The 23,475-nt window shown below is 39.5% G+C and overlaps 1 protein-coding gene across 1 annotated transcript; it reads right to left on the bottom strand.

The window, feature by feature from the left end:
- Window positions 1-506: 506 nt before the first annotated feature.
- On the bottom strand, window positions 507-23,340 carry LOC127619585 (terminal nucleotidyltransferase 4A-like). Its single transcript, XM_052092470.1, has 13 exons — window positions 22,109-23,340; window positions 19,025-19,148; window positions 18,881-18,927; window positions 17,266-17,386; window positions 16,968-17,075; window positions 9,610-9,738; window positions 9,117-9,330; window positions 7,814-7,940; window positions 7,618-7,724; window positions 7,017-7,189; window positions 6,203-6,349; window positions 5,861-6,004; window positions 507-2,996 (listed from the first exon to the last, which is right to left on the bottom strand). The coding sequence occupies exons 1-13, from the start codon at window positions 22,876-22,878 to the stop codon at window positions 2,850-2,852; spliced, it is 2,358 nt and encodes a 785-aa protein (XP_051948430.1). The 5' UTR covers window positions 22,879-23,340; the 3' UTR covers window positions 507-2,849.
- Window positions 23,341-23,475: the final 135 nt, after the last annotated feature.

The raw sequence follows: 23,475 nt of genomic DNA, 5'->3' as shown, positions 1-23,475 counted from the left end.
TTTTAAACTGTTTTCCTGTAAAAATGTCTAAAAAATATGAAAACAAGATTAATTTGATTGATCTAATTAATTGATATATTTAGGTTTTTCAGAGAATGTATTATTAACATGTGTTATTTGTCTTACTGTACTGGCAGTTTTTATAGTCAAAACAAGTGAAAAAATACCAGTGCTGAAGAAGTCATCTAATGTATATGTAGAATACGTTACTGACCTTGAGTAGTAATCTTACAGAATATGTTACAAATAACATTTTACAGTATGTATTCTGTAGTGGAATACATTTCAAAAGTAACCCTCCCAACTTTGTAGGGCGCATATTAACTGACCAAGAAGTTCTCAAATACGTGACTGACCATAGAACAGGCGGATAGTGCAACCACGCCCTCTAATGGTTAAAAGGAGTGAAAACTGAACGTGACACTCCACCCTATACTTGAAGGGCAGCATTTCATGTTATAGCCATTTACTAAAGGATCAATAAGGAAAACGTATGATGGCACAAATGTTTTAAAACCTTTATTTAAAAAAAAAATTAAAAAAGATACATAAAAATATTGAAGGAAACAAAAACTATTCCTCTGTCTGACTTCTTGGATGCTGGGTGGCCACATTGAGGGTTATCTATGTAAGGACCGGCAAGTTCAGAAGTGTTTTTGGCCACTGCGACACAACAGACGTCAGAAAAAAAAAAAAAGGAAAAAAAAATTACAATTAAAATCCGTCATTGATATTCAATGAGGAGTGTCACGCTGTATCTAGCAGTACATCACCACAAAAGGTTAAACCATTACAGAGTGATACACTTCCAACTTTCCAACACATCTCCACCGATTCACTCAGGGAAATGAGGGAGCCTTTTCATTTGGGCAAACTATCAAGTAGTACACATCGAGTCCTCACGGGGATGATTAGCCTCAATGTCTAACCAACTTTGCAAATGATGCTGGTTCTATCTAAAAGCAGAAATTGCAATTAGAGTTGCATTTGCCCTATTGCATTTATAGGCAGGTAAGTCAAGAGTTACAAAGACAATCCTGCAGCTCATTATAGTTCTTAAGAGCCTATATCAGATATGACTTTGTAAAATACTTCACATAACAAGTTTGTGGCAATCAAACTCATTCCATACAGAGTGCAGGAGGCATTCAAAGTGTTTTTTGACAGTTGCCATTAACATGGTTGTAACATTGTATTAGCAGTACATTTAGTCCAGTTGATCTCCAGGAAGAAAACTTGCACTGCAGAGGAATTTCAGTTCAAGGCGGCAACAGCAGGATATTCCAAACAAGACGTTTGGTTGTTTTCCCCTTTAAAACAGACACATGTACCTTGATGAGCCAGCTGAACGCATTGCTCTCTCAGGCCCCGGTCTATTATTGGTATTCCGTTTTTGTCTCAAGCTCTCATGAAGGACACAGGAAGAGATTTTCAAAACTCCACTTGCATAGTAACAATAACCTGTATGCCTATGACGTTCTTAGCAACAGCAATACAGTTGAAGTGTGCCATATACAAACTGAAAAATATACAGTACAATACAGTACAGGAATAGGTAATTACCAAAAAGGCATATATTAGCGCAAGTACCTTTCAATAAATGCACATAAAGATTCCACAAAGGAATCAAAATAAATTCCCGTTCTCCACTAGTCTGTTTAAAGATGGATGCCTGTTCAGAAGTCCGAAAAGGTCAGATTAGGGCACCTTGCATAAAGCTGCATTGATCTGGAGTCTGCTCGCACATTCAGTAGAACTTCCCAAAAACAATTCTCTCATCTCACACTTACCTTTCGCAATTTAAAATAGACGTACGGACACATACACCCATATAAATGAAAGTGGATTCAGGTCGAGGCATACAACCAACTTTTCGGATCATTTCTGCACACAAATTGAGGCGCCTTACTCTTACGACCTCACTGCTACAAATCCACAACTTAAAGCCGAGTCTCAAAAGCTCTGCTCAATAAGGGTGCACAATAGTGAAATGGCACAACTTATAGGGCGGGAAGTTGTTCTGCAAGATCTACACTGGCCACTTGAACGCACTCTTTTCCGGGTGCAACCAGTGCTGAGAAAAAAGGAAAGGAATTTAAACAGTTTGACTTTTAAAACAGACCTTTTCCCCTTAAGGCTGTTTGACAGGATCTGTAAACAATGAACAAAATTAAAAACCTTAATTAACAATACATTTTACAAAATGAGCAAACAAAAAACGCTGACAAAAAAATTCAACATGTTTCCATAGTGAATGAAAAAAGAGAAATTAAGAAGTTATTGCACAAAAAGGTCAAGGTTGCTTCATGCGTATAGTCAATATAGTGGGGACTCTGGAAGCATCTTGAGTGCAGGATTTGAAGCCAGCATTACACACCTACACAAAAAGTGGCAATCACCTTGGAAACACAGATACAACTAATATGTAACACTCAACTCTTCTGAATCGTGCCCTATATGTGGAGGGTGTCCCCTTTAGACTGAAAACGTGAAGACGGGAAAAAAGGATTATGACACGCACACAAAAAAGGAATGTTTCACCTGTGAACAGGGAACTGTGGGGTAAATGACCAAAAAAATGTCCTGTTCTTGAAGCTTCCTCGGGAAGATTGCAAATGTAAAAAAAAAATAACAATTTACACGTGCACAAATTCAGTTGCAGACTGAACAACTTAGCACCACCATCACCACAACTACTGAACGAGGAGTTGGGTTTCAAACGCTGGTTGCTCTGCCCTCGCTCCATCAGTAGGAGGGCTCAATGATTTCTCATCATTTTAAGACAGGACCAGTGGGGTGGAAGAGGAAACAATTGGAAAAGTAGCGTCCAGAGTGGAGCGGTGTCATCTTTATCTGCTGACGCTGGCCGGTAGACTGTCCCGCTTCCTGCGCCGCCAGGTGTTGCGGTTGTACTGAATGTGGCCTCGGTTGGAAAGGACAGGGCTGTGCAGCACGGCGGGATTGTGGAAGCCCTTTAGAGGGAACTTGGGACCTGTCTGCAGGAGACAGAAAAGACAATTGCATTTAACATATTATTGACTATTAGGATAGCATTAAAATACTGTGTAGAGATCTACTGTAGCCTCAAAACTTAAATAGAACAGTTTTTTTTCCCACAAGCAGTGGTGGAAAAGAGTACTGAAAATCTTTACTTGAGTATACGTACTGAAAAAAAAAAGTGTCATTAGTTTGCTGCTAAACTACTAAAGTAATTAATTTACAAGTACTTATGTAAATGATATTATACTCTATATAATACTGTACACCACCATTCAAAAGTTCATGGTTAAAAACTAAATGCAAAGCACTACAACGTTTTAGTTTTTTTAAGAAATGTATTCTTCTGTTTACCAAGTATGCATTATATTAACCAACAATACTGACAAAAATGTTGCAAATTATTTGAAATATATGTTTTTACACTCAATGGGCACTTTATTATAAACACCTGTCTACCTAATTACTCATGCAATTATCTAACCAGCCAATTGTGTAACAGCAGTGCAATTCATAAAACAATGCAGATATGGGTCAGGAGCTTCAGTTGATGTTCATATCAACCATCAGAATGGGGAAAATGTGATCTCGGTGAGTTAGGCTGGCATGATTGTTGGTGCCAGATGGGCTGTAAATAATATAGGAGTAAATATAGACTATATTAAGAAGCACATTTTGGTAAATTCAGAAATTGATAAACAATTAAAATGGATCCCATCTGCTGCTGTGTCCTGCTTCCGTTGTGCTGGGCAGCATATTTAGAGCTTATATAACTTGCAGAACATTGAGAAATATTACGTACATTTTTTATTTTTTACTTTGTCATTTGTGGTGAAAAATAAAATGTAACCAAGTTGAAAACGTAATTTTTAAACAACTCAAGTAGAAGTACTTTTCAAGTATTGTATAGTTGTAATTTGTTACTTTCCACCTCTGCTCACAAGTGACTTATATAAAATTCTTTACATGGGCAGCCACTTTTATTGGCACACAAATAGCGCTCACATATGAAAGCACAAAGAAAACAATGCATAAAATGTGCATATTTTTTTAGATTTAACCATTTTTTTTATTATTATTTATACTTTTCATTCAATAACTGATTAAATATTTTATGTGCATGGTTTATGGGATTTTTTTTAAAGTCACAAAACAAAGGAGGCTTCTGTTAACAGTAAAAATGAGACTACTACATATACAGTATGTGCACATAATGTTCGGTTGCAGTTGGTGTTTCGTTCAACTTAAATGTCTCCCTCTACTGGCTATTCACAGAATATTTTCCCATGATATTAACTACAAAAGCAGGTATACAGTGATCTTTAAGGTCATTTAGCTCACCACACCTTCTATCAGTAAATCAACATCCATCTGTATTCATCTTTGGACTTTGATAGTTACCTTAATATGAGGAATTACAATTATTAATATTTTTAAACCGTCATATTCTTTGTAGATCATTTTACAATCTTGGTGGATATCATCATTAGTTTGCTGCATAGATGTTGTTACGTGCCCCTTATAATCTATTTTTACACTGTTGCATAGTCATAGCGTCATACCATTTCAGAAGTATTTAATAGGTTAAGAAGCAATCTATCAGAAATCCATCATCTGGTTTTGATATTAAAATAGTTGTGGAGCAGTGATGGTTAATTATATGTACCTAAACCAAAGCCAGTTTTAATCTCATTAATGAAATTACTGACAAAAATGTTCACTGACCAAGGATTTTTGATTTTGTCAACGATAACGAAGATGAGAATAAAAAGATGCATCATGACAATAAACAAACTGCTGATGAAAATGAGAGAAATTCTACAATATTAATATACTAAAACTGTTTTTTTAAAGAACGAAAAAGTCTAGAAATCTTTCCTTTAAAATGCGCTATATAACCAGAGTAATCTCTAAAAAGTAGCTAATACTTCAGTATATTCATTACATTTTAAAATAATTGTAAGTAGTTTATAAATTTTTATACATGATCCTAGGTCTGTAACAATTTGATACGTGTTTGTCATTTTGCACATTTTGTTATTTTTGATGACTAAAATTAATATGACAAAGAAACAGACAATTTAAAAGGCAACTTTTGTCAAATGACATTGCATGGATTATTTTTATTTTTTAACTCCTCAATTTGGAATGCCCAATTCAGTACAAGTCCTCGTGGTGGTGTAGTGACTCGCCTCAATACGGCTGGCGGAGGACGAATCTCAGTTGCCTCCACATCTGAGAACGTCAACCCGCAAATCTTATCACATGGCTTGAGCAGCACGTTACCGCGGAGATGTAGCGCATGTGGAGGCTTCATGCCATCCACGCACAACTCACCACGTGCCCCACCTAGAGCGAACCACATTATAGCGACCACGAGGAGGTTACAACATGTGACTCTACCCTCTCTGGCAACCAGGCCAATTTGGTTGCTTAGGAGACCTGGATGGAGTCACTCAGCATGCCCTGGGATTCGAACTTGTGAACTCCAGGGTTGGTAGTCAGTGTCTTTACTCACTTAGCTACCCCATTGCCAGAATGCTTGATACTGACTGGTTGACACATCAAGGCTGTTGGTTAATTTTCCATAAATCGCACTGCTATGGATAAAGCTCTGCAACACAGCTCTGTTGCGACTTCTGGTGTGCATTACATTTTCAACAATTCCATGATCAATCAACAATTATTCCTTGCGTATCACAAATATAAATGAAGACCCTTTTCTTCCACCCTCCCCCCTAGATTTATCCCACCCTTTCAAAACAACGTTTTACATAGTCTTGATAAATGAAGCTGTTGAGCTTACAGTCAAAATATACATAGCATACACACCTACACACAGTACACGTGGGCCACACCCTACCTTTGGATGGTGATGGGGACTGGGTAGTGGGCTGGGTGGAGCAAGGGGGACTGCAGGGGGGGGCATGTTGAGGTATGGGGGTGGTCCATCTGCCATACACACCTGTCTGCTAGGTAAAGTGTGGATTGAAATACTGCCTCTTACCTGGTACAGAAACAAAGAAATAGAGTTGGATGTAAGAATGTGCTAGCGTTACCCAACCATTAAGATGAGTTTCAAACTCTTGAAAACTACGAGTCTTAGCTCAAATCCAAGTCTAACATCATCTATATAATTTAGAAGTCTATTATTTTTTTTAAGTTATATCTCAGAAATTAGTACTAAACCAACATATCTCCTCACATGGGTGGCTGGGGGCATAGTGAGTGCTGTCGCGAGGCTGGCTTTGCCTGCGCCCATCTGAAGTGCAGGTGGCAGGGGACCAGGTGCCAGAATCTGGAGAGGAAAGGGGGCTACAGGTGGAGCGACATACGGTGTGGAGTCAGAGTCCTGATATAACAGACAAGGAATGGAGTCAAAATATGCAAGTGGAAAAACAAATAAAGGCATACTATAGTCGCGTTCACACATACAGCCTTTTCCAGAAAATTACCTACAATTTCCAGTTTAGAGGTAATGTGTGAACACAACCCTTTTGAAAATGCTTTTAAATTTTGCTCTGGCAATTTTCCTTAATGTAAAGTTGTATCATTACCTATAAATTTCCTTATTGATGGTATGAGTGAACAGCACATTTGGTACATTTACCAGTAACGGCAACCCAATGAATTTCCTATAATTTACATGTTGCATGTGTGAATGGGGCCTCTGATTAAAATGAACCCAAAAATGAAAAATCTGTCATCAAATATTTATTTAGGAACAACATGTGGGTAACTAAATGAAGAATATCCTGGCAACTCTTTTCCATAAAATGAAAGTGAATTAGGACTGGGGCTGTCAAGATCCAAAATGACAAAGCACCATAAAAGTATTGTGCAAGTATTAAAAAACATATAAAATTACTCCTATTGGTTCTTTTTGACGCGTCTCGTTTTTGGGTCGTTTTGGAGCTCGACAACCCCAGTCCCAACTCTTTTCACTATCAGCGGTCTGGACTGACGATAATTTTGGAGTTAACTATTCCTTTGAAGTTTGGACACTGGTTCATGCTTACAATGTCACTGCCTGAAAGGGAGGACGCAGAAGAGGCTGAAGAGTGCTGTTGAGGGCTGGAGAGAGACATGGGTGAATCTGCACTGTGAGGAGACACAGAGTCCCTCTGCTGCTGGTCCTCCACACCTACACATAGCAGTGTACTTGACTCTACAGAGTCTTTATGGGATGGACCTGCATGCAAAGGAAGTAGAAAAGTTAGCCATAACTTCACTAGAAATATTACACCACTGATGTCACATGGAAGACCTAACAAAAAATGGATGCTTCTTTGAATTTTGGACAAAACAAGGTATCTTTGTAGGCAGCATACAGTAGTATTACTGCCTAACAATTGGAACAGCCTTTGCATTGAGCGGATACCAAAGATAACTTAAAATGGTGTCCAGGAAGGCAGCTAACCAGGTCTAGGAACAGAACTGTTGACATAGTGAAGCACTGTTTAGATTCGGCCATGACGGTCATTTCAATGTCAGCTGTTATAAAAGGACATTATCATGCAATACCAAATGCAGAAATTCACTGGTGAAAATGTTCCCAAGCAGCTGGCCAGCAGTCATAACAGTTGTACTCCGAGAAATTGTGTTTATATTAAACCTCACCTGGGTTCCTCTCGATGCTGGAGTTGGGTCTGCCACCCCACTTCTTTATGATCCACTCCCTGTAGTCGATTACTTCCTGTGTGACTTTAATTATGCGTCCCAAAGTGCTAAGGGGAAAAAAAGTCACAGACTCATTAAAATAAAACTTAAGAGTTAGAGAGAAATTAGGGTGCTGGTATGCATGTGAGAATTGTACCTGTCACTGTCTTTGTTGGGGTAGGAACGTGCAAGAGGTGAGACAGCATGACCCAGAATTATATACGCGTAGTCAAATGCCTCCTTTACTTGCATGGCACCATAACAGCTTCTGCCCACATCATTACCTGAGTAGTTAATAAAAAAAAACACATACAAGTCAAAGTTAAAATTCATGCCTAAAGAATTCAGTTAAGTTTAAAATGGCTGTCTATCTATCTAGTCTACACGGTAACACGCTCAACAAGCCACATGATACGATGAGCGGATTGACTGTCTCAGACGCGGATGCAACTGAGATTCGTCCTCCGCCACCCAGATTGAGGTGAGTCACTATGCCACCACGAGGACTTAGAGCGCATTGTGAATTCTAAATTGGGGAGAAAAAAAGGGGAGAAAAAAATAAAATAAAAAGGCTCCAATAGGAAGCGGCACAAAACTACTCATGTGCATAATGAACGCAGAATGACGCGTTTCAGGGCAATCCTGGCTGCAAATTCAAAAGCTCAGACCAGCTAGATAATATTGTGGGTACGTATCTAGTTCACAACTTCAAGCAGTTTAAACCTTTTTTACTGCAACTATTTATTTAAACAGTGGCAGACACAATAACAAAAGACTTCAAGTCAATCTCTCCAAAACACCTCAAATAGAAGAATATTCCTCACAGCAGAGGATTTAATGTCTGACAATGATCATCTTGAAATGTATTGTTAAAAGCAGCGATATGCTGTAACAACACCTAAAGACAAAACCTAAAGCATTAAAGAGAAGAAACTTTTTGCAGAGGGCTTTACTGTGCTGACGTTAAACACAGCAAGCTATCATCTAGCAAAAGCGCTCAAAAAGTTGCGTCTCACTTAATTTGAGAATTGTCTCTCCTATTAAAACCACCACCACTAAAAACATTAATGTTGGTTGTTGGACGACTAGTTGATCACTCTTGCACATCCCTAGAATTAATGGTAGAGATGAATCTTTTTGGCCCAATTAATCAGCACCTGCTTTCGGAACTATCTGTTATCGACAAAAACAAACAACGATAGTTCGCTGATAACTTATACCCGTGGACTGTGTTGGAGGGTTCTAGAATATGGTAGAGTATGATTTTTTATGATCAGTCTGTAATTCACTGCTAGCCGGGACGTAGAAGGATGGAGATCCGATGTGGTCTCGTGCATGCTTGAGTGGCTGCTTATAAGGTTCCAATTCAGTTGAGCTGCCTCAGAGGGTAGCTCACTATGTTTTGGAAAAGAGCTACTGTTTTGTTAGAGTAATTTTGGTATCTGTAGTGTGCTAAATACCTGGAAGGAGAGGGTCCTCTATACAGAGCATAGAGGGCCTGTAGCCATTACTCATAGCCTTCATGATGTCTTCCTTAGCCATGTAGGCCCCACCGTTTTTTATCCTGATGCCCGTCTTCAAGTAGTTGAAGTGTCTCCCATAGAGCTCAAAGAACTCAATGAGCAGAATGCCAAGATTCATGTTGGGATTCCTAGCATCAATTCTTGGGTGTAACTGTGGGTGTAAGCCAAGAAACAGGCAAGACGAGACAAAGTCTCTTTGTTTGTTTGGTAAAGTAATTTACGAAACGAATGAGGCCAAGACACTTACACAAGGGTATCAATATATGCGTGATTAGTAATGATAAATATTTTTTACATTAAGCACAAAGTCTTTTCCATTTTGATGCAAATTCATGCTTAAGTCATAATGCTGTTATGCTAGAGAGCTAGACCTGGCACTTCCCCGGACTTATCATAAAAATTTTTTACAAAAAGTTACAAGCATTTGCACCTGCAAGAAGCTGATGACCATCAGGATGAGACTGTAGGAGCTGATTCCTCCTGTGAAGACTTCATTTAGGTCTCGCTGTAGGAGAAACTGCTTCAGCACGAAGATTAAATAAGGCAGCACGGTATACTTCTGTGTGGGAGAAGATGAAAGTGATACGTTAGACCTGATAAATTGTATTAGAAAAATAAACAAAAGACCCGGTTTACAACAGGCATTAACATCCATCACAGGTGACTCAATCATGGTCTCAAGGTCTCATTCGATTGTGATTGGATTTTGTCTGGATTTATCACGAGAGTATCCTGATTTTGTGACTACACTAATCACTTTGCAATGTGTAAAGTTGGGAAAAGAAAACTGGTTCTTGTCCAGAACTGGCTGCCTTCAGAACAGTATGCGTTTCATGATTTCAGTTCTGTTAACAGTTCCTAAATGTGCTACTAAATCTACTGTGTGCAACAGACATTGCAAACAGTGTAGTCAGATTCCTGAACAAATTACTCTTATGAGCCGGTTAAAAAATACTTACACATCGGCAGCCTGGATAGCTCAGACAGTATTGACGCTGACTACCACCACACTGAGTGACTCCAGCCAGGGCTCCCAAGTAACCAAATTGGCCCGGTTGCTAGGGAGTGTAGAGTAACATGGGGTAACCTCCTGGTCGCTATAATGTGGTTGTCGCTCTCGGTAGGGCGCGTGGAAGCCACAGTGAAAAGCATAAAGCCTCCACACGTGCGACATCTCCACGTTAACGTGCTAAACAAGCCACGTGATCGAATGCGTGGATTGACGTCTCAGACACGGCGGCAACTGAGATTAGTCCTCCACCACCCGGATTGAGGCAAGTCACTACGCCACCACAAGGACTTATCAGTGCATTGGGAATTCCAAATTAGGGAGAAATATGGAGGAAAAAATAAATAGTCAGAGCAGTTCCTGATCTCCTTATCTTATTGACACGCTTATTCTTATTTTATTTTGAATTATTACGAAGTTGTGAGACTTCAATATAGGCAGTGCAGTTACTTACAGGTTGTTTGTGACATTTGTAGTTAATAATACACAGGACTTTTGTTGTATCGGTTACATTTTATTAAAGAATATATGACTAAATTATTAAGTTAGCACATTTACCGTTTAGAAGTTATATTTAATAGTTATGATCAGTTATTGGACTGCATTTAATCCACTAAAAATGTATGACACCCTTGCGATGGGTCACTGCATGTAAATGGCAGGTGTACCAGAGATGCTCCAAGAACTCTTGTGCATGTGCGCTTTTCCAATAATGAAGAAAGGTTGGTTTTCTTTTAAAGCCACACCTAGCTGGTAATGCTTAAAACATTTGCTTTGGCACAAAGATTGCACATCCATCACAAGGCAGGGCTTAATTGTTTTCCAGTGTGCATCAGGACGCATTAGTGATAACACTACAAAACGTACTACTATTTAAACTTGCATTTAAACACAGTCCTTTTCTGATCAGATTACATGAGACAGATGTTAACACCAGGTGTAAACTGGGTCAAGGAGGAAGAAATGGAATTGACAGATGCAGCTATCTGCCAGTGAAGATAACACCCAGCTGTCCATGTAAGGGAGCAGCAGGAATAATTAAGACTTTGAAAAGTGGTATCAAAAGATGGGCCAACAAATCTTACATTCCTCCTCCAAGAATAAAATCTCTGTTCCAGACCTAACCTAGTCTAAGAATAACACTTGTTGTCTTAATACATCTCTTACAGTTCTTAATACATCTGGGTTGAAAACTTGCTGACAGATGTTAAGCTATGTTTCATCCTCCTCCCTCTAGTCAAACAGACAGACACTATATGCCCATCAAGATATCAGAAAACGTGGAGCATATCGAAGACATAAAGAACATGTTATTAAGAGCAGGGTCCAAAATGTACTTTTTTGCAATGTGGGCATTTGCTACTCCAATGACAAATTCATTATCAAGCCATTGTCTCGTGCAAATTTGCTACAAAAAGTGCATGCCAGTCACGTAGTAATGCCGGATCTTACGAAAACATAATTACCCACAACTTTGGCTATCATATTTTTCTTTTGGTTGCTTAACGCATGTAGTTTCGGAGTGATGAAAAGCAAAGAAATTAAACTTTTGATCTCCTTTCTGAATGTCTCATGGAAATTGTATTTCCAATGCCATTTGTTTACAATAACATTTGTAGAAGATATGCAACAGTTAACTAGCCTTTTTCCCAATAGAGGTTTGTATCTCTTTGTTTTATTCAGTAATATTGCAAGAATTATAATCTGACCCTCACTGAAATATGCAGCATTATATACAAAAACATTAAATATATGCAAATAGTCAATAATTACAGTGTTGACTTTTGTTCTTCATGTCCTCTGGAATTCGCTCTGGCATGCTGGATATCAGCTTCTGGGCCAAATCCTGACTGATGGCAATCCATTCTTGCCTTATTAGTGCTCGGAGTCCACTTGCCTTTTTAGGATTGACCACAGGTTCTCTATGGGATTAAGATCCAGGGAGTTTCCTGGCCACAGATCCAAATTTTCAAATGTAATGATCTCTTAGCCACTTCATTATCGCTCTTGCCTTGTGACAAGTGCTCCATCCTGCTGGAAAATACACGGATCATCACCAAATTGCTCCTGGAATATTGGGAGAAGTTGCTCTTGCAGGAAGTTTTGATACCATTCTTTATTCATGGCAGTGTTTTTGGGCAGAATTGTGAGAGAGCCAACCTCCTTGGATGAAAAGCAACCCCACACATGGATGGGCTCAGGATGCTTCACTGTTGGCACGACACAGGACTCATGGTAGCGTTCATCTTTTCTTCTCCAGATGTCCCAAACAGTCAGAAGGGGGCTTCATCAGAGATAATACATTTGCACCAGTCTTCTGCTGTCCAATCCTTGTACTTCCTGCAGAATTTCAGTCTGTCCTTGATGTTTTTCTTGGAGAGAAGTGGTTTCTTTGCTGCCCTTCTTGACACCAGGCCATTGGCCAAAAGTCTTCGCCTCACTGTGCATGCAGATTCACACATACCAACATGCTGCCAATAATGAACAAGTTCTGCACTGGTGGTGACACGATTCCGTAGCTGACTCCTCGGGAAGAGACTGTCATGGTGCTTGCTGGACACTCTGGGACATCCTGAAGCCTTCTTCATTGCAGTTGAACCTCTCTCCTTGAAGTTCTTGATGATCCGGTAAATGGTTCTTTCAGTTGCAATATTCTTTGCATCAAAATTGCCTCACATGCAAGGAAATTGCTGCAAAGCAATGATGGCTGCACGTATTTCTTTAGAGGTAACCATTATGAACAAGAACACAATGATTGGAAGCACTTCTTCCCTCATTTATAGCAATCAGTCTGCTCTTATAATCCAATCAGGATGATAAAGCGATTTCACCTGACTAGTTCTTGTTCACACTTTCCCAGGTGCTGCTGATATGATTAGTGAAATTATGTTAGCTGGTCATTTTGTGCCAGGACCAAAAAACTGTGAAATTTGGGCACAATAATCTAGAAGCAATGTGAATCAACACAACAACTGAAGCAGAAAACTTTGCGAAACAACATTTATATCACTGCCAATAACTTTAGGCCATGGCTGTATTGTTTTTATTTTTTAATTTTAGTACCAGTATAACTTTTTATCAGTCAGCAGAGGCCGTTGACACACAGCGATCATAATTACAATTGTGAAGATTTTTGTGTTGCATATGACTATTTTAATGCATTTATTTATTAATAAACAGGAGAAATCACTTCTTTTTTTTTTCTCCCCAATTTGGAATGCCCAATTCCCAATTTGCTCCAAGTCCTCGTGGTGGCGTAGTGACTCGTCTCAATCCGGGTGTCAGAGGACGAATCTTAGTTGCCTCCGCATCTGAGACCGTCAATCCACGCATCTTATCACGTGGCTTGTTGAGCACGTTATCGTGGAGACACAATGCATGTGGAGGATTCATGCTATTCTCTGCGGCAACCAAGCACCCCACCAAGAGCTAACTACAATATAACAATCATATAGTTACTCCATTTGACTCTACCCTCCCTAGCAACTGGGCCAATTTAGTTACTTAGCATGCCCTGGATTCAAATTCGCGACTCTAGGGGTGGTAGTTAGCGTTCTTACCCCTGAGAAATAACATAAAAAAAATTTAAATAATCTTTTTAATTAGAAACAAAATTCACCTTCATTTAGGTCTTGTTCAGATGACAGTGAGAGAACATTTTCAGGCAATGCATAGAAATACAGCAGCATGCCCGTATCTCTCCCACACCTGGCTCACAACTTGCGGGTGAAGTCCCTTTACATTCTCTGTACAGAAAATCCACTCGTATTTATTATGCCCATTACGTGGGTGTTATAAACAAGTGTGCACTGCCCCACACAATCAGTTTCTGTGCCAGAATGTGCAGTCGATTCAAGCATGTACCTCCTGGAATACACTGTATACACTGATAAGCCAAAACATTGGGACCACCTGCCTAATATGCTGTTGGTTTTCCGTGTGCCAACAAAACAGCACCGACCCACTGAGGCATGGACTCAAAAAACCCCTGAAGGTGTCCTGTGCTATCTAGCACCAAGACTTTAGCAGCAGATCCTTCAAATCCTGTAAGTTGCGAGGTGGAGCCGTGGATAGGACTTGTTTGTCCAGCACATCCCACAGATGCTAAATAGGATTGAGATCTGGGAAATTGAGGCCAGGGTAACATCTTGAACTCTTCATCATGTTCCTCAAACCATTCCAGAACAATGTGTGCAGTGTGGCAGGGTGCATTATCCTGCAGAGAAAGGCCACTGCCATAAGGGAATACCACTACCATGAAGGGGTGTACCTGGTCTGAAACAATGTTTAAGTAAGTGGCATATGTCAAATTGACATCCACATAAATGGCTGGAGCCAGGGTTTCCCAGCAGAACATTGCCCAATCCATCACAGTCCCTCCACCAGCTTGTCGTCTTCCCAAAGTGCATCCTAGTGCCAACACTTCCAAGGTAAACGTTGTACACATACACAGCCGTCCATGTGATGTAAAAGATAACTGGACACATCAGACCAGGCGACCTTCTTCCACTGCTCCAAGGTCCAGTTCCGATGCTCACGTGCTTTCAACAGTGAGCACTCTGAGTTCATCATATACACTCTGACTGGTCTGCGGCTATGCAGCAGGGTGCAATGCACCGTGTGTTGCAACATATTCCTCCCGTAACATCAATAAAATGTTCTGTGACTTGTGCCACAGTAGACCTTCTGTCGGTTCGGACAAGACAGGATAGCCTTCGTTGCCCTCACGCATTGATGAGCCTTGGGCACCCAAATCCCTGGTCACCGGATTGTGGTTTGTCCCTCCTCAAACTGCTGTCAGTAGGTACTCGCCACTGCTGACCAGGAGCACCCCACAAGCCTTGCCGTTTAAAAAATGCTCTGACCCAGTCATAACAATTTGGCTATTGTCAAAGTTGCTCAGGTCTTTACTGCATTCAACACGTTGACTATGAGAACTGATTGTTCGCTTACCATCTTAATCTACCCAGACCTTGACAGAAGATGAGCAATGTTTTTCGCTTCACCTGTGAGTGGTCATAATGTTTTGGCTCATCGGTGAATATACATACACACCTCACTGGAGCACTTTATTAGGAACACATCTACACCTATATATTCATAAGATTATCGAATCAGCAGTGCAGTGCAATGCATAATATAATATAGATACAAGTCAGGAGTTTCAGTTAATGTTCACCATCAGAATGGGGAAAAAATGTATCTCAGTGATTGAGCATGGCATGATTGTGCCGGACGGGCTGGTTTGGGCATTTCTGTAACTGCTGATCTCCTGGGATTTTCACATGCAACAGTCTCTAGAGTTTACTCAGAATGGTGCCAAAAACAAAACACATCCAGTAAGCGGCAGTTCTGCTGATGGAAACACCTTGTTGATGAGAGCGGTCAATGGAGAATGGTCAGATCTGGGGAAGGCGCCAAAAAAACATTTGGCTGCATTGAAGGTTCCCAAGAGCACAGTGGCCTCCATAATTCTTAAATGGAATAAGTTTGGAACAACCAGGACTCTTCCTGATAATGGCCAGAATGAAGCCTCTCCTCAGTGCATGCACCTAAAGGACTCTCAGACTGTGAGAAACAAGATTCTCTGATCTGATGGAAAGAAGATTAAACTCTTTGGCCTCAATTCCAAGCATCATGTCTGGAGGAAACCAAAACCAAAACGGTGACGCATGGCGGTGATAGCATGATAGCGCAGCAAAATACAGAGATTTCTTTAATGAAAACCTGGTCCAAAGTGCTCAGGACCTCAGACTGGGCTGAAGGTTAAACTTCAAACAGGACAATGACCCTAAACACACAGCCAAGACAATGCAAGAGTGACTTAGGGACAACTCTGTGAATGTCCTCAAGTGGCCCAGCCAGAGCCCAGACTTAAACCCGATCTAACATCTCTGGAGAGACCTGAAAATGGCTGTCCACCGACAGTCCCAATCCAACCCGACAGAGCTTGAGAGGATCTGCAAAGAAGAATGGCATCAAATTCCCAAATCCAGGTGTGCAAAGCTTGTCCGTATAATACCCAAAAAAACTTGAGGCTGTAATCACTTCCGAAGGTGCTTCAACGTACTGAGTTAAGGGTCTGAATACTTCTACTACCGGTCAAAAGTTTTGAAACACACACACACTCACTCTTTATTATAATTTTTTTTCTTCCCATTTTAGAATAATAGTAAAGTCAATAGTAAACTATGGAATAACATAAAATGGAACTATGGGAATTATGTTGTGACTAAACAAAATCCAAAATAAATCAAAACGGTGTTATATTTTAGCATCTTTAATGTTCTCTTGACATTTTCTCAACCAACTTCTTGAGGTATCACCCTGGGATGCTTTTTTAACAGTAATGAAGGAGTTCCCATCTATGTTGGGCACTTATTGGCTGCTTTTCTTTATTTTTTGGTTTCATGACATGGTAGCACAATTATATTTTTGTCTACAAAACTAATTTGAAACATTTAAGCATACGCCTTCCAGATCAAAAGCTTTTTAAGATCATTAGAATCATTTCAGACAAGCGTTTCAAAAGTTTTGACCTGTAGTGTATGTCAACATGATATTTAAGTTTGTTTTGTTTTTAACAACTTAGCAAAGTTATCAAAAATATGGGTTTTCTTTGTCATTATGGGGTATGGAGTGTAGATTGATGTGATTTTTTTTTTTTTATAATTTAAAGCATTTTAGCATAAGGCTGCAACATAACAAAATGTGAAAAAAGAAGGGGTCTGAATACTTTCTGAACGCACTGTATATACATGTAAAAGCTGAATGTTTACCTTGACATATTCTTTGATGAAGCTAGCAGCTTTGATGCCCGTCTCCACGTTGAAACTAATGTCTACTTTCACATCTGTCTCTTGATCGGTCAGTTTGATGATTGGTACCTTCAAAAATGTACAGAAAGATATTCTTTAAATCTTTTCTCAAGTGACAGCAGAACACTTAATTGCCAGGAAAACAAACAAACCAAAAAACAGCACAAAAGAAAAATTCAAGCACACTCAGGGAAACCTCTATAAATTAAACTATTCAATTGTTTTAGCTAGTGATAGATCAACATGGCAGTACTCCTACCGTAGCTTTGTCGAGAACTTTGATGGAATAGGTATCTGCCACACTGTGTTTTCTGAGTGCCTGCTCCAATTGCTGCAGGGGAGGTTTCTCCCATTTCCCAAACACCACCAGGTCAATGTCACTACAGCACACAGAGTAAAAGCTTAAGATCTTTCACATAGCTACATTTGCGGCCATAAGTTTGGAATAATGTACAGATTTTGCCGTTTCCTTAGGAAAATTTAACTTTTATTCACCAAAGTGGCATTCAACTGATCACAAAGTATAGTCAGGACATTACTGATGTAAAAAAACAGCACAATCACTATTAAACAAAAATAATTTTTTATCAAATCTAGACAGGCCCCATTTCTAGCAGCCATAATCATGCTAAATTGCTAATTTGGTACTAGAAAATCTATTGCCATTATATCAAACAAAGCTATTTGGTTTGTTAAATGAAGCTTAACATCGTCTGTATTTGTTTTTGAGTTACCACAGTATGCAATACTGGCACGTTTTAAGGTCAATATGTCAGAAATGGCAAAAAAGAAACTATTTTTTTCTCTAGAAACTCAGACAATCGTTGTTGCTTAGAATTGCCAAAAAACTGAAGATTTCAAACAAAGGTGTCCACTACAGTCTTCAAAGACAAAGGACAACTGGCTCTAACAAGGACAGAAAGAGATTTGGAAGTTCAGATGTACAACTAAACAAGAGGATTAGTACATCAGAGTCTCTAGTTTGAGAAATAGACGCCTCACATGTCCTCAGCTGACAGCTTCATTGAATTCTACCCGCTACAGTTTCTTGTACAACAGTAAAGAATAGACATAGGGGGGCAGCAGGCCTTATGGGAAGAATTGCAAAGAAAAAGCCACTTTTGAAACAGAAATCAAAAAGAAACGATTAGAGTGGACAACGAAACACAGACATTGTACAACACATCATTGGAAAAGTGTGTAATGGATATTAATTCCATTGAGCTTTTGTGGGATCAGCTAGACTGTAAGGTGTGTGAGAAGTGCCTGACAAGACAGCCACATCTATGGCAAGAGCTACAGGAAGTGTGGGGTGAAATGTCACCTGAGTATCTGAACAAACTCACAGTTAGAATGCCAAGAATCTGCAAAGCTGTCATTGCTGCACGTGGAGGATTTTTTGATGAGAAGTCTTTGAAGTAGTTCAAGAAGTTCTGAACATTTCTTTCAAATTGTAATAGTCATTATTCACGTTATTAATATCCTGACTATACATTGTGATCAGTTAAATGCCACTTTGGTGAACACAATCCAAAATAAGACAAAAATAGTTGGACTCAATATTCATTAACATTTAAGTATCTATTTTGTTTATTTTTGATGCATTTAGAAGACCCAACTTCAACACTGAGATATATTAGGAATTAGCAAATCACTAAAAAATTAAGTACATACAGGTGCATTGATCTACAGTACTTCACTACACTGCATACATATATTGGCCGATCTTACGGTTCCTAAACTGCTATGACAGAGATTATAAGAGCATACATTAAGAGTATGCTCAAGATTACCATCTCTGTTATAGGTTCTGTTCATAATCTGTCTGTGCTGGGTTTCAACAAAATGTTCAAGATCAAGCAAGCTACACGTACCTGGTTGGGAGATAAAGCCCGGTGCTAAAGCTGCCAAAAATCTGGACCTAAGTTCAGCAAATGAAAAAAGATGCACATTTTACCTCAAATTTAAAAGGTGAATAGCCAAAATTTTCATACACATCAGTGCTTCTTGTTGCTTACTTTAGCGGTTGGCCACAACTCATTGATGACCGATTCTATTCTGTCCACCACCTCCTGTCTCATGGTGGCCTCCTCAAGACGAGGAGACATGAAATTGTAGAAGTCCATGATTTCTTCATGCAGCCTTGGGACAAAATGAAGGCAGACAATTATGAAAGAGGCAATTGGTCAATTTAAGAAGCAACAAATTACATTTCGTAAAGTAAAGCCTGTCCTATGCTAACCCTAACCATACAGAAGAATGCCATTTAAAAGGGATTTAAAAGGGATTGTTCACCCAAAATGGAAATTATGTCATGATTTACTCACCTTCATAAACCTATATGACACACTTTCTTATTTGGAACAAAAAAGATGTTATGCAGAAGCCTGGCCTCAGATACCAAACACTTTATATATTTTTTCATACAATGAAAGCAAATGGTGAATGAGGCCAACATTCTGCATGACATCTTTTGTCTTCAAATGTCAAGCCCTAGGTATACTTCCTTTTTGATGCGAAAGCTCAGCGTCAGCGTACAGTCGAATGCGAGCCTTTCAAAGTAAACTCCATATAACTCTTTGTGCATACAAAGGCGGCTGGCGCATGCACGCTACGACTGCTTTGAGACACCGGACTTTCTCTTCAGGAGTTTAGACCTATAAAGATGTTTTTATAGTCCTTCAGACTCGAGTTATACAAATGCAGGCATCTCCTCACACACGTGCTCTTGACTTGAATAGGTTTACCTTTATCTCCTGATGTTTAGCGGCGATTACATATTCGAGTGCTTCTTCGTGACAGCAATGGCCCAAAATGTAAGTGTTGCCACCTTGTGGACCCACAAAATAATGCAAATAACTCAAGGTGCATGCGCACTGTGCGTGTTCAAAGACACGCTGTTAGAAAATTCAGGCTGCACGTGTTCAGTGCTTGCGCACTCTGCTGATGACGAGAGTTGCATTGAGCATCCTATATGCTGATGCGCAGAGTTCGCGTATGACCAAACAACATGAGGGTGAGTAAATGCTGACACAATTCTCATTTCAGTGTAAACCGTCCCTTTAATATGACACTTTCATTCCAAGACCTGTCAATACAACTATCTTTAAATGTTTTGAGTTAACATACAACTTTGTCAGTTTTAAGACCTTCATTTCCAAAAACAACTAGGGTAAAGACAAAATATATGTACAAACAAGCAAAAACAATGAGCAAAGTCACAAAGGTTTGCAAGCTGCCTACACTGTAAAAAAAAAAAAAAAAAAAAAAAAACTATTTGTAATTTTTACAGTAAAGACTAAAAATGCTACAGAAAAAAATTGTTAATTGATTAACGAGTATTAACTGTAAAATATATAGTAATTAACATTTTAAAAGCCAATACAGTAGTTTTTACAACAAAATTTTGTAAAAAATATATTTTTTAGATGTAAAAAGTTACAAAAATACATGAATAAATAATTAATGGTAAAAATGTACATTGTTTAACAAGAGAGTACTTTTACAGTAAATTATTGTTAAAATTACAGTAAAAAAAAAAGTGGGTGTTCACACAATTCCCTGCATGACCCACCATATTTCATAATATTTTATAGGAATAGTTGTTTCTTCTTATTTTTAATATCAGTTATTTACAATTGGGTGTTCTGTTTTATATTTGATGTAGTTCAATGTTAACTGACATTATTTCATTGAATGGTGTTTAGTGTTTGTGAGTGACACTGAGCACTGTCTCCATATGTTTAATGGTCATTACTCCTGGAAGAGACACTACTGGTGAACTTCATGTCATCATGTGTTCTTCAGTAATTGGTTATTAACAATATCTTATAAAGTAAAAAGCAGATTTTTACAGTTTCAGAAGGTAAATATAAAGTTTGACATTTTTTTCTGGAAATGTAACAGATTTTTATTTTTTTTTACAGTGCCAGCATGGTCATGTAAATTACAACAGTTTAAACTGTAAAATGTACAGGCTGTTCTGTAAAGTTGTTCACATTTTTACTGTATTTGTTACATAAGTATTCTGGCAACTACAAGTTCTTTGTACAAACAAGTTTTGTTTTGCTTTTTTGTTACAGTGTACCCAGAGAGCATTTATGGGCAACATAAGTGGACAAATACACTCTAGGTATTCAGCTCATAAGGTTTTGAAACACAGCCAATGCCTCTTTTGGTTCCAGATTCCTTTGTGGAAAAATTCCAGAGGGGTGCAACCATCTACTGCAAATATAACAAGTTAATGCAACAGATACTACTCTTCTTACAACCATACATTGCAAACCAAAAAAAAATTCTTAATTAGTATTTTTGTCTTATTCTCCAGTTAAAATATTGAAATATTCTTAAAACAATATACATTTACTTGACAAGCAAAACGGCATTAGATATTAAGTCTTGTTTTCAGAGAAATCTTACAATATTTTTCTCCACCCCATTGGCAAATAGTTGTTTCTTCTTTGAAGCATAAATCTCACTAAATTTAGTTAGATGCCAATTATACTATTATTTTTTTCCCTGGGTTACTAAAGACAAACTTTTTACTGCCTGAAAAGTTCCTTAAATCTGAAATTGTTCGATCACTAAAGAGTGTGTTCAATCACGTTAATGAACAGGTGAGGACATAGAGTAATGTAACACACCGGACAGGGCTAATCAGCGATTAACTGGTCACTAATAAATATACTTGGAAAACTGTACGTCGTAGAAACAAATGTTGTGTACTCGGGCTAGATAATTAAATGTCGAACTCTTCTTTTAAAACTTAGTCACGTAAACACTACACATTCCACAAGTGACCCAACCCACAGCAGCTCGACCCGAACCCAGGACACCCCCAGATAACGTGCTAAAGCTAAAAAAAAAACCCGGCCCAAAACTTCGCACATAAAAGTAACACAACATTCTGTAAATATTAATAACGCCCTGTGTAGACAGTAAGCGCGCGACGCGACTTATCACAACACGCCCATTATAAACAACGACGCAGTCCACAGTGTGGCGTCGCGAACATCGTACATTGAGTGTAAAACACTGCCGTCAAATTCGCCGAATGATACCAGAATAATAAACAAGATAAAAGCAAAGACAGCTCATCTCACCCATCCACTCCTGGGTTATATTTCATCGTCATCCAAGGCGTGCCAGAGTTGTCAAAATTGCCATTAGTCCAGTTGGAGAGCAAGTAGTTGATCCCGTAGGTGCTGGCCTTATTATCGCTTTTCCTGCGGCCCGGGTGATGGTGGTGGTGATGATGATGATGATGATGGTGGTGGTGGTTGTGTATCACTGCAGGATGGGACGGGTGTCGCTTCAAACAGCCTTGCTGTTGCTGCTCTTGATGGAAAAACCGTGGATGAAGAGGATGATAGTGGTTGACATTATTCAGTACGCACTCGCTGCAGCTAAAAAACGGATGGGCGCCACCGGCAGCCTTGTTCATATTCCCAGCGATCACATTGGGGCTTGTAGTCCTTATTTTAGAGCAGCTTGATGTTGAATCCGCTGATGACGACATTTCACCGTCCCCTGTACCTACCTTGACCGCGTTTCCATTTAACGCGCGAGACGCAGAGTTCGGTAACGTCGCAGTGCCGTTGATTTTAATACGAGTGCTATTATTTGCATTGCCCTGAGGATGGCTGCTGCTGCTGGATGGGGCAGACGCAGGGCTGTTGCAAACGCCTTTGCCAAACGCTACATTCTTATACACGCCAAACGCTGGAGAATTGACAGAGAGGTTGTGGTATAGTTGGTTCTGGTGCTGACCCGTGTTAGTCCGGTTTACCTGAGACGTTTCCCACACACGCATCCATAAAGCGTTCGCAGGACCTTTCTGTTCCGGCTGAATCCAAGCGACCCTCGGATCCATTCAACTTCTCTTTCTAATAGCCCTGTCAAGCAGAAGAACGCCTTTCTCCCCTCCGTTCAGCGGACAACTTTGATTCCGGACCGCGAGAGTCTGCCTGTATACTGGGTTACACGAAACGACGGGGAAAATAACTAAGTGCCAAACGCCACAAGCAACGGGAATCAAATAGTGGCCCTTTCCTCCGCTAGCAATAAACTGTTAGCTAAAACTATAGTGTTTCCAATATGGCGTATTCCCTTGAATCCCGAAATCCAATACGCATGTGTAGGATTTAAACCATCGGACTGCGCCTATGAGCACACCCCTCCAGACCCCACACCGAGCAGGCGCAATCGGAGCCTTTTCAGCAACCCCACCCTTCTGAACAGCATGTATGTGAGGGGGAAATTTACATTTTACACCCCAAGCCCCAATCTTCACCTCAAGAGATAAGACAAGGACACTCACAATAATACAAGAAGAAAGCCGTCTCTTACAGTACAGAAAGCTTCGGCTGCAGTCGTTTTTAAATGATGCACGTGTGCTTCACACTGTCCTAAACTGTGATTTGAAGACGACTCATACTATTTCTGCCATACATTTACATTAATATGGCAA

Source organism: Xyrauchen texanus, chromosome 26, assembly GCF_025860055.1.
Source record: "Xyrauchen texanus isolate HMW12.3.18 chromosome 26, RBS_HiC_50CHRs, whole genome shotgun sequence".
NCBI classification, from domain to species: domain Eukaryota; kingdom Metazoa; phylum Chordata; class Actinopteri; order Cypriniformes; family Catostomidae; genus Xyrauchen; species Xyrauchen texanus.
Note: the sequence above shows the minus strand (reverse complement) of the source record. Positions and strands in the feature narration are given on the sequence as shown.

Excerpts from the sequence above, each read along its gene's own strand:
- LOC127619585 (XM_052092470.1), bottom strand. The coding sequence starts at position 22,878 with ATGGATCCGAGGGTCGCTTGGATTCAGCCGGAACAGAAAGGTCCTGCG. Across the intron at positions 9,331-9,609 it reads TGGTCATCAGCTTCTTGCAG|TTACACCCAAGAATTGATGC; the intron begins GTGCAAATGCTT and ends TTACACCCACAG. Across the intron at positions 6,005-6,202 it reads CTATGCCCCCAGCCACCCAT|GTAAGAGGCAGTATTTCAAT; the intron begins GTGAGGAGATAT and ends TTTCTGTACCAG.